Below are 12,597 nucleotides of genomic sequence, written 5' to 3'. Positions count from 1 at the left end.
ACCTCTCTCATCTTTCTAAGTAGGAGAACTGGCAAAATCAGTGGCTGACTAAATACTTTTTTGCCCCACTGTGTGTATAGATAGATAGATAGATAGATAGATAGATAGATAGATAGATAGATAGATAGATAGATAGACAGACAGACAGACAGACAGACAGACAGACAGACAGACAGACAGACAGACAGATAGATAGATAGATAGATAGATAGATAGATAGATAGATAGATAGATAGATAGATAGAGATAGATAGATAGATAGATAGATAGATAGATAGATAGATAGATAGATAGATAGATAGATAGATAGATAGATAGATAGATAGATAGATAGATATCAAGCATCACGCCTAAAAGTAATACATAACTCACATATTCAATCTAGATTTTGCTTGTGTATTTTTTTTTAAATATATGATGTAAATAATAGACTAAACAGCCATAATGCCATTCATTTGTGAATACTCAATCTGTGTTTCTGTGACATGTTTTTCATTTTTCTACCAAGCAGGATCTCTTTTTGGGAAATCGACATATCACACGGGTCTATATTTGTCATAAAAATTCTGTTGCATAAATATGTGAAACGTTTTGAGTATTTGTTATCTAGAACATCATCACAGTAGTGTGACTAGAGCATTAAGAGTTCACACTTATCTGAGAGGGCATCTTCATGTTTGTCTCCTGGTAATCATAAAAGAATACTTACAACAGTTCAATGACTGCTGGTTTGTCATGTCTTATCTCTGAGCTGTACTGTTTTACATACTGACAAACTGAAAACTTTTCCTTTTTCCCCTTGTTATATTGCATTACATAAAATCCTACAAACACAGTTTCACAAGGGTCATTCTTTAAATGTTGCTCAGTGTCAGTGTCTCATGTAATCACATGTATGAGCTCTGTCCTATGACTTTCCTTCTTCCCTGCTTAAACACAACGTTTTATGTGTGCAGTTCCAGGAATCTAGACACCAGTCCTACATGGAGAGGGAGGAGCAAAGTTCTGTTTATTCCCAAGACTAAATCTTCTCTCCAAATCACTGTGTGTCTGCAGGAGAGATCAGTCATGGGCCTGCTGATACCAATCCTTCTGGGGTTTCTTGCCTGTCTGATCGGAGGGACTGTACCTTCTGGGGGTGTTTCGTCAGCTGCCGTCCAGGTGAACCCCCCTGGATAAGGGGTTCATTCCATGGCTGGGTCATGTCTTTGAGTTTCGCCGGGACACACTTAAATTCTTGGAGAGGATGAAACAAAACCATGGAGATGTATTCACTGTACAGCTGGGAGGGTTTTACTTCACATTTCTCCAGGATCCTTTTTCATTTGGAGCCTTTGTTAAGGAAAAACGAGAAAAACTGGACTTTAACAAGTTTGCTAAGCAACTAGTGCAACGAGTTTTCAGTTACAAAGGCATAACAGATGACCACCACATACTTCAGACAGCCAGTAACAGACACCTCATGGGTGACGGTCTGGTACTAATGACACAAGCCATGATGAGTAATTTACAGAACCTGATGTTGCACAACATTGGCTCAGTTACAAACCAAAGCACCTGGAAAGAAGATGGACTGTTTATGTACAGTTACAACATTCTCTTTAGAGCCGGGTACCTGTCACTGTTTGGCAATGTCCCACCTGAGTCAGAAGGAAATGAGGAGGAAGCAAAAAAGAAGGACAGAACTGAATCAGACGCATTATTTTATGAGTTCCGTAAATATGACCAACTCTTCCCTGACCTGGCCTATGGAGTCCTGCCCCCAAAGAAAAAGAAGGAGGCAGAGAGACTCATGGGACTCTTTTGGGATGCCCTGGCAATACAAAAGTTGAAGAACAAAGATGACATCAGTCGCTGGGTGTGGGACATCCAACAGGCCAAAGCAGAGTATGGTATGGAAGAGTCAATGATAAGCAGGTACATGTTCGTACTTCTTTGGGCCTCTCAGGGCAACACAGGGGCTTCCTCATTCTGGTTACTCCTCTTCCTCATGAAACATCCAGAAGCCATGGCGGCTGTAAAGGGAGAGGTAGATAAAGTCCTGAAGGAAACAGGGCAGGAAGTCCAGCCTGGTGGCCCTTTAATCAACCTGACCCGTGACATGCTGATGAAAACCCCAGTCCTGGACAGTGCTGTAGAAGAGACCCTCCGCCTCACTGCTGCACCCCTCCTCACCAGGGCAGTGCTCCAAGACATGACCCTAAAGATGGCTGACGGCCGTGAATACTTCATTCGCAAAGGAGACAGAATGGCGATGTTTCCTTACGGCGCCGTTCATATTGACCCAGAGATCCATCCTGACCCACATTCATTCAAATACAACCGCTTTCTGAATCCAGATGGGAGCAAGAAAACTGATTTTTACAAAGGAGGGAAGAAGGTCAAGTACTACACCATGCCCTGGGGTGCCGGGGTCTCCATGTGCCCTGGACGTTTCTTTGCCACCAATGAGCTAAAACAGTTTGTTTTCCTCATGCTGGCCTATTTTGAATTTGAGCTGAAGAATCCTGACGAGAAGATACCTGAAATAGACGTCAGGAGATGGGGCTTTGGATCAATGCAACCTGTCAGAGACGTCCAGTTTCAGTACAGACTCAGATACTAAAGCAACAGTCATGTGGTATTTTGTTCTTTTCTGTTTCAACATGTTATACTTTTTGCTCTCTCTAAACTTTGGTTGCCATGTTTTGTATTTCTTTTAATATATGAATGTGTCAACCATAGTGTTCATATACAATTACTCAATGACTTAGAAATGGTTAATGATATAGTGCACCGTGTTGCATCAGTCTGGGATTTGGTTGAGAACTGAAGGGTCACATTCAGTGAGGGGTTTGAGCACATGTCATATGAATGCCATTTTCTACATTCTGCTGAAATTTACTAACCCATTAATGCCATTGTAAATTATGGTGGAAATATCTTCATTTGTGTAAATAAAAACAAAAATTCAGACATGAGATAATGGGATATACTTTTCTTTCAGATTTTCTGTATTGTATTTAATTATTTATTTTCTTAAGAGATTATCTTAAGAGAACTACAGGCTGAGTAAAAAAAGACTACATGGATAAACTGCTTCTGTCTGTTATGAAATCTGTTATCAACCACAGTGTTCCTGTGTACTAACTTGGTTTAATGCAATAAACAATATAATCCATTTACTTCAACACTTTGTTGTTCTAGATCATTCTCCAATTTCAATAACAGTGGTGTGTGCCTCATGTTTTCAGTGAAACTCTCATTTGTAGAAAACTACCAGTGTGACAGTAATAAAATGTTTACGTGGTAAAAGCCTTCCAGCATTTGAGGCGTTAGAATGTATTCAGAGCATAAACGACCTATTACCATTTACTTTTACTGTGTGACGTTTTATTGTGTCACTGTCATGCGGGTAAGTTTCAACCTTGTAATTTCATATTGCACTCTATTTAACAACTCAAACAGGAGTGGATCAAACCTAGATTTAGTACTAAATAGGACTCTACTGTATATTCATTAAACGGAGAAACACAACCCTCCACCTCACTATCGCACCCCTCCTCACCAGGTCAGTGCTCCAAGACATGACCCTAAAGATGGCTGGTGGCCGTGAATACCTCATTTACAAAGGAGACAGAACGGCAGTGTTTCCTTACAGCGCCATTCATATTGACCCAGAGATCCATCCTGACCCACATTCATTCAAATACGACTGCTTTCTGAATCCAGATGAGAGCAAGAAAACTGATTTTCACAAAGGAGGGAAGATGGTCAAGTACTACACCCTGCCCTGGGGCACTGGGTTCTCCATGTGCCCTGGACATTTCTTTGCCACCAGTGAGCTAAAACAGTTTGTTTTCCTCACACTGGCCTAGTTTGAGTTTGACCTGAAATAGACGTCAGACAATGGGGCTTTGGATCAATGCAACCTGACAGAGACGTCCAGTTTCAGTACAGACTCAGATACTAAACTTTTTTTTGGCCATCTCAGTAAGTCTTTGAGACAGTTTTATTTTATAACTGAGGCTCACTGCTACGCTGTAGAAACTCTTGCTCCCAAATCAAGTTGTAATTTAAACATTGTGAACATTGGTAACTGAGCTGCTGGTGTAATATGCTGTTGAATCAGTTATAACTGGACTGGTTTTACTGATTCACTTATGTGCCTATTAGGTATTGCATCTCAAATATCCCTTTCTCATAAAAATTCCTCTGTTAAAGAAACACATGTTTATAGGTTGACTTTGTTTCAGTAACAATGTCTAGAGTTCTTTGAAAGCTCAGTCTTTGGGAATATAAAACTTTAATCCCACATTAACAACAGACACGTTTAGTAGAACAGCTGCTGTCACGTGCTGATACAATAACAGTGCTGTGTTAGGTCTGTTGTGTTGGAGTTTGGACAAACAGTAGGATGGAATGTTTGCCAAATTGTTAACAGCTGCTCTGGAAATGTCAACACAACAGGCTGTAAGTTGCTTCTCATGAAGATCTATGGAAAATCAGAGTACACATCTGCAATGTTTGTGATGTCACTGACTCTTTTTTGTGTATCTGGCACTTTTTGGAGGGCCATCCTGTTTCCAGTCCTCATCTCACGCCTGCTTTTTAGCTTACCAACCGACAGGCCGTAAGTTATTGTTGTCATGCGTCGTCGTCTGTCGTCCGTTACTAAAATTTCAATCATCTTTTTCTCTGAAACCACAATTCCAATTGACTTCAAACTTGGTATACAGCTTCTTTACGATGATGTCAACAAAAGTTAGTGAAATTATTTGGATCCCGATCTGATTCTGGATTTGGTGCGACTTTGAAAAATTTCCCCATTATAAGAGATAGAAAGTGGATTGATGCAATAACTCAGTAAATATAAATGATATCAAGTGTAAATTTCTACAGTCCAGCCCTGATGGGGAGATGACCAAAACATAATGGTCACATGCTGATCAGGATCCTCTTCTGGATCCGGGAACTTACGGAAAATTTAACATGGGCTCTTATGGGGAAAAAATTTCAATCGTCTTCTTCTCCGAAACTACAGTTCTGATTGACTTCAAACTTGGTATACAGCTTCTGTATGATGATGTCAGCACAAGGTATTGAAATTATTTCAGTCTGGATCTGATTCTGGATTTGGTGCGACTTTGAAAAATTTTCCCATTATAACAGATAGGAAGTGGATTGATCCAATAAATCAGTAAATATTAATGATATCAAGTTGGAATTTGATTTTTTAACAGATCTGATTGGAATATGACCAAAACATGGACTATTTCTGTAATATAATAAATACACATAACTGGGTAATAATAAGTGACATCTGGATACATTTCCCAAAGCTTTTAATTTGGCCGGTAAGCTACAGGGCCATTGGCCCTATTTTTCCACTTTGTACTGCCGTGACTGATGAAGTAAAATAAATGCATATGTAATAATAGTAAACCAAGAATAAACCATTTTGGGCATTATACTTCAGGAGCAACTCTAACATCAAAGTTATTGTCCATTGTATATGACACAAAAAAAATGGAATATGCTATTTGCAATTACTTTAATTACTTTGTAAACTCATGTTTTCCCTTAGGTTGTTGGGGAAAGACAATAAAGAAAAAATGAACAAGTCTCCAATTTGGTCATGTCTCACTGGAAACACAGAAAATAAATCTAACTGTAAAGTCATATTTCCGATAAAAAAAAAAAAAGCGCTTAGACAGAATGAAGAACACAATACTATAATACATAGCTTAGATGACGTTCCATAAGGAATGTTATTGCAGTAGTCGAGGCCAGATGTGATGAAAGCATGGACAGAAACAAGCTGTTTTTTTAGGAAGATCATAACAGTGATTTGATTTTCACACAGTTCAGGGGTCAGTTGGTTTAGAAAGATGACTCCAGTCAGAGTGAAGTTAGTGAGTTGTTCCATGGAAGGATTTAGAACCAATAATGAAACTGAACTGAAAAGGTTCAAAAAGAGAAGTAAGGAGAGAGGAGTGATTTGTGCAAGGGGGGAAGTAATGCCACCCCTTGTTTCCAGAAAATCATTGAGGAAATTGGTCACACATATTTTTGAAGTGTCATCCATTTTACTCATCCTACGAAGAAGAGAGACACATAGCCTCAAGGGTAAGCACATTTTAGCTCAAAAAAATGTTTCTTGCCTTTCAAAGTAAAATTTCTATGATCGAGGTTTTGTGATTCTTGTGTCTGAACAATCATAGACAAGTTTAAAAACATTTCACATGTGTTTTGGTGCTTTAGTAGGCTACACAATGAGTCTATATAGTTAGCATAATGTTAGCTCTAAACAGCTGGATCATGCTAGTTTTTTCAAAATGGTGGGGCTGGGGTGATTTGTGCCAAAGGGCCTGGGTTAAGTTGTGCCAGTGGCACAACTCACCCCCACTTATGATTATTTTCAACACATTATTTTATTGTAATTGTATATTATATGCTAACATTTTATCAATAAAACTATATGACATTCTTAATTTTAGACCAAAACCCACCATGCCATGCACTTACCAACAGAAGACAGACAGGGCTGCAGCATCGACAAATGGGATGTTAAGTAGTAGACCAGATCTAGACCCACCAACACACCCAGACCCACATAACCACACACCCTCATCCATACACCTACACCTACACACCCAGACCCACACAGCCAGACCCAAACACCCACAAACCCAGACCCACAAACACACCCGAACCCTGACACCCACACAACCAGACCCAAACACCCTCACATGCAGACCCACACAACCAGAGACACAAACCGCAGACCAACAGACCTAGACCCTAACCCACACACCCACTCACCCAGACCCAGATTTGCTTGATTATGCACTGACTTATGCAATCGTATAATCACGTTTTTCTGGAGGGACTGATTTTCTAATCATAGCTCAAACATGGCACAGGTGAGTCACAAGTGTCAAAAATAAAATATTTGCTTCCTGCCTCACAAAAGTGAGGTAGAACAGGCCATCTGTTTCAAGGCTATTAGAGCCTTTATGTTCATATAACATAATAAAACATTTTCAAATGTTTCACAGTGGTACAGTGTCTCCAGTGTCGATTTTGTCTTATGTTGCAACGTACAATTGCATGGGGTGCAAAATAGTATGTAGCCATATGTACACCATTTCCTTGATTATACATTGACTTATGTGATTGCACAATCGCCTTTTTCTGGAGGGACTGAGTTTTATCCAGTTTTTAAGTGGCCTCAGTCATAATGGGAACTTCAGAAAGTGGCCTAAGTCACTGTATTCTTATATGTTACATAAGCCTTCTACGTATGTCAATGGTCATGTATTGCCTAGGCCTTTTTGCCTGAAATGATTCACAAGTGTCATATATTGTGTATTTAAGTTTTTTGTGTTTTCCCACAGACTAGAAAATATGACTTATACCAATAGTTTAATAGGGTGACAATATCTAAATAAACTTTAAATGAGTAATTTATTTTTAATTGAATTTGTGTTGCTTTTATATAGTATTACTGTTTATGAGATTAAAATGTTGTTTTAATTTAACAGGCACAATTTGCCCAATGTATTCTCCCCCAAAGGCACAACTTACCCCGTACCAGGGGCAAGTTGTGCCACAAGACCACTTTTCTTTTCTTTTTTTTCCAAAAGCTATATTTCTTTAAACAGTTTATTTCAGATCCACTGTTATTGTTCCCTGAGATGCACCACATCCTGAAATATATGTACATACTTGAGTTGGAAGCATTACTGCCATAGCCTCACTTTACAGTCACTCTGTGTAAAAACTGAAACAACTCACCCACTCTCCTCTAAATCCGATTCGCTGCTGACACACAGCAGAGGGGGGAATCTTGTCTGATGAAACTTCCACTACATTTACTGGAATTACACCTACAATTAGAATTATAATGATGACGTAGGCCTACAGCCAGCTTTTATTTAAGTGTACTCCTAACAAGTTGCTATTAGCTTAAAATGATGACAATGCAGAGTTGTGAACCTTCTAGTCACAACACAAACATTAGAATGCATCACATACACGACACACATACACTGAATATACAAGTCAAAGTACAGTGCTGTAAAAAGTACTAAGTACACCCTCAGTTTGTCCACTGACAAGAAATTCACAGACTGTGACACCGACAGGAAGCTTACAAGATTATTGAATGAACTGTCTGAGTCTTATGTTTACTTTGAATCAATCACTAAATCAATCAATTGATCGATCGATTTTGGCACTATATCAGTTTTATTTGTATAGTGGGGGAGGGGGAAAGGAAATAGGGGGAAACACATGGATGCACAGCAAGCTGAACAATAACTGTTAAAAACTCAAATAACTAGTACAACTACCCATAACTGCTAATACTACTACTCCAAGTACTAACAGTGGATATACTGCTACTGCAGCTGTTAGTACCAACAATAGAAACCTCTACCTTCCCTGTAACTATATAATAAACACTATCACAATATATGGATTGATTTAACCTTCTGCAGTGCAGTGATGTCTGCAGGCTGATGCCAAACGTCAAAAAATATTAGGGCACAGTTTATAGTGTATGCAGGGGTTGAGGCAAACTAACTGCAGTGTTAAAAGCTGTCATGATTACTTTTCCCTTACCTGCTCCATTCCCTCATCATGTTAGTTGTGATAAAATTGGCTCAGCGTCCATACATCTGAACAAAACAAACATTGGCCTATTAGTGTTCATGTGAACAGGGCTGACCCACATACACACTGAATCAGGTAAAGTCAGAGCACTGCACCACGGTACATTTTGACCTGTGCTTCACTGCAGAGAACGGTATTGTCAACTACCACAAACAGCAAATCTAAAACAGTATAGAGTCATGAATCAGTTACTCCTGTCACATACATCCACATCTGACCACCCGCCAGTCACCCTCTTTAGGGTGCATCATTTTCTCAAAAGTTGGAAAAACAATCTGTCTCCATTGTAAAATCATGCCAATGTCTAAAATATGGCACTGTACAATATTCATTCATTCATTATCTGAACCCGCTTTATCCTCACTAGGGTCATGGGGGTCACTCGGAGCCTATCCCAGCTACTTACGGGCGAAGGCGGGGTACACCCTGGACATTTTGCCAGTTCATCACAGGACATATAGAGACAAACAATCACTCTCACATTCACACCTATGGGCAATTTAGATTAACCAATTAACCTCTCAGTACATGTCTTTTGGATTGTGAGAGGAAGCCGGAGTACCCAGAGAGAACCCACACAAACACGAGGAGAACATGCAAACTCCACACAGAAGGGTCCCACCCCCCATCCCATCGACTGGTGTTGGAATCAAACCCAGGACCTTCTTGCTGTGACGCACAAGTGCTATCCACTGCACCACCATGTCACCCCACTGTACTTTGTACAATATCTCGTCAAAAAAATTATGTTAAATGGGTCCACCTCAGGGATGAATATTCTGAATATTTAACCAGAATCAGCCATCATCAGCGATTGACACCAACTATTTGATTTGATGTTGTTGTTTTTTTGACAATTACCTCTTAGCACATTTAGTTTTCATGTAATTACCTCCGCCAAGGAGGTTATGTTTTTGCCAGGGTTTGTTTGTTTGTTTGTCTGTTTGTTTGTCTGTCCGTTAGTGTGCAACATAACTCAAAAAGTTATGGACAGATTTGGATGAAATTTTCAGGGTTTGTTGGAAATGGGATAAGGAAGAAATGATTAAATTTTGGTGGTGATCGGGGGGGGGGGGTGGCCACTGATCAGCCTTGGCGGAGGTCTGCGCTCTCCGAGTGCTTCTAGTTTGTAGATGTAAACAGTTTCATAAAGTAATTACCTCCGCCAAGGAGGTTATGTTTTTGCCAGGGTTTGTTTGTTTGTTTGTCTGTCCGTTAGTGTGCAACATAACTCAAAAGTTATGGACAGATTTGGATGAAATTTTCAGGGTTTGTTGGAAATGGGATAAGGAAGAAATGATTAAATTTTGGTGGTGATCGGGGGGGGGGGGTGGCCACTGATCAGCCTTGGCGGAGGTCTGCGCTCTCCGAGTGCTTCTAGTTTGTAGATGTAAACAGTTCATAAAGTAATTACCTCCGCCAAGGAGGTTATGTTTTTGCCAGGGTTTGTTTGTTTGTTTGTCTGTCCGTTAGTGTGCAACATAACTCAAAAAGTTATGGACAGATTTGGATGAAATTTTCAGGGTTTGTTGGAAATGGGATAAGGAAGAAATGATTACATTTTGGTGGTGATCGGGGGTGGGGGGGCCCACGGGGGGGGCGCCGACCACAAAATTTCATCAAAATTTGTCCATAACTTTTTGAGTTATGTTGCACACTAACGGACAGACAAACAGACAGACAGACAAACAAACAAACAAACCCTGGCAAAAACATAACCTCCTTAGCGTGGGGGGGCCCACGGGGGGGGCCAGTGATCAGCCTTGGCGGAGGTCTGCGCTCTCCGAGTGCTTCTAGTTGAAGACTATTAAACTGTTACACTTGAAAGCAGTACAACCCCCAACTACATCTATGTGTGATTTGATAAAGGTTTAGTTCATTGATCCAGTTCCAGAAAACCACACCGTGTGCTATATTGAGCTCAACAACTAAAAATTTGGTCTCACACAGACATTTCATTTGATAGTACAAAATTGATACTGAAGATGACAAACAGTGTAGTGCTCCATGTCCAGATTTAGGAGCTGTAGCTGAGTCCAATGAAAAAAGCAATTCAGAATCTGGGGCTACACCAAGCACAAGACCATGTGTGACCAGACAGTCTTCATCAGTGTTCGACCTAGGAAAAGGAATAACAGACACTGACGCTATAATCACTGGTTCTATGCTGCCAACATGTCGTCAAGTCTTGAGATGCATGATGTGGCATGTACAAGATGGTACCACAGAGAAAAGAAAAAAGTGGGATTCTGCAAGGTTGGTTTTCGGGAAAATATTGGAGTTCTACGAAAAGGCAAATATCCCAGTTATTTCGGAGTGAAAGGCCTGTGAAATAATTATTAAACTTCTTGATGACAATGCAAAGCTCCGAGTTATACCCAAGAGTCGTAGATCAGTGCCATCCATGACAAAACAGGCTGAAGAAATGGGCACACAATTAGAACAGACTTTTCATTTGTGGCCCATGAATGCTGAGGACTTGATAAAGAATCCTGTGGACTGCCAATTTCTCCAGTCCATGAAGACTGACAAAGTTCCCACAAGGTATCAACATGTCATCAGCACTGGCAGACTTTGCGATGTTGGACTCTTGGCTTTTGTTTCACCTCATGAAACTGGATGACACCTTCCTCACCTCAAATCCAGAGACCTGGCCAACGAACGAAGCTTACTGAGGATGCATTGCCAAACTCTGAGCACTCAATGTTGTGAACGACTGCGCCGAGCGAGGTGTCAAATTGAGTTCAGACTTCCTGGGAGCTTAAGAAAGTGAGGAACATTACCAAGATGTACTGCAAGTCATTGAGCAAGACCGAAAAAGTCATCCCAATCTTCGAAAAAGGAAAAGCATTCTGCGCCACAAAGCTGCAAAAGACTCGTCTGATGACTCCAACGACAACGCCGTTAAGTAGTGACATAAACTGTCACCGAATGGACTTGTGATGCATAACTGATTTTATTATTCCAACACTAGTTGTGGATTTATTTGGAAGAGTTTATAGTTAAGTCACTTTATATGTGTTTCACTTTGTCATGTGGATTGTTATAAAATTGCATAAAATCTCGAATTAACACATTTTCTCGTTTGATTCTTCCTCAGTAAAATTTTCATTCGCATGGTGCACCCATTAGATAATGTCAGAACAGCTTGAAATTTGGTCATAAACTTTAGGAGCTGCATTGGAACAAATGTAGAATAGGGACAAAGTGATTTTTGAAAATTAATTTTTTGGCTTGGGGAATGATGCACCCTAACCCTCCTGTAAGATTCCATCTGACTTTGTAGCCATTATCGTGGAGACTTTAAACTTCTGAGTCAATCCTAGTACAGATACAAGTTATTCTCAAAATAAGAGCTACTGAGGTGAAACACTGAGGAGTAGGGAAGAGGACTCTGAAGAGGCTAAAGACTTTCTGAAGCAAAGGAGAGAATGGAAGAAAGACAAAGGTCATAAAAACTATGCCTAAAACTGAATCTAGCTGTGAAAAAATATTGTTCTTCAGTGAAATGTTTTCTAATAAAACAAGTGGTGCCAGGCACAACAAACCCCGCCCCTCGCACATATTGTAACTTATTTTGGCGTTGATCCAGTTGATGTCATTATTTCTATATGTGTACTGATGTCAGCATATTAATTGCCTCTATATATGTGCCAGGTTTGAAGTAAATTGAAACAAAATTGATGTTTTTATATTCGCCCATTATAAGTAAATGGGAGGGGAAAAAAAGCTTTTAAAAATTCATTTAAAAAAATTGAACTTTAACCTATTGTTCCCAAAATGTAATCAGATCTATTCTTGGTCACTGGCAATCTATAAACCTAATTTGGTATGAATTCAACCAATAGTTTTGCTGTTAGAGTGTTAACAAAGAAACAAACCAAATCAAAAACAATACCCCTTGCCTCCACTCCGGGGGGGGGGGGGGGTAAAAACTTA

The 12,597-nt window shown here is 39.9% G+C and overlaps 1 protein-coding gene across 1 annotated transcript; it reads left to right on the top strand.

Annotated features, from left to right (window-relative positions):
- The first annotated feature begins 1,053 nt into the window (after positions 1 to 1,053).
- On the top strand, positions 1,054 to 2,690 carry LOC115436807 (5-beta-cholestane-3-alpha,7-alpha-diol 12-alpha-hydroxylase-like). Its single transcript, XM_030159748.1, is given in 2 exon segments — positions 1,054 to 1,119; positions 1,121 to 2,690. Coding segments are annotated over 2 exon segments (1,536 nt in total). The 5' UTR covers positions 1,054 to 1,068; the 3' UTR covers positions 2,606 to 2,690.
- The last annotated feature ends 9,907 nt before the right edge of the window (positions 2,691 to 12,597 follow it).

This window comes from Sphaeramia orbicularis, chromosome 17 (assembly GCF_902148855.1).
Source record: "Sphaeramia orbicularis chromosome 17, fSphaOr1.1, whole genome shotgun sequence".
NCBI lineage: Eukaryota > Metazoa > Chordata > Actinopteri > Kurtiformes > Apogonidae > Sphaeramia > Sphaeramia orbicularis.
The sequence above is the reverse complement of the archived record's forward strand: the minus strand, read 5'-3'. Positions and strand labels throughout refer to the sequence as shown.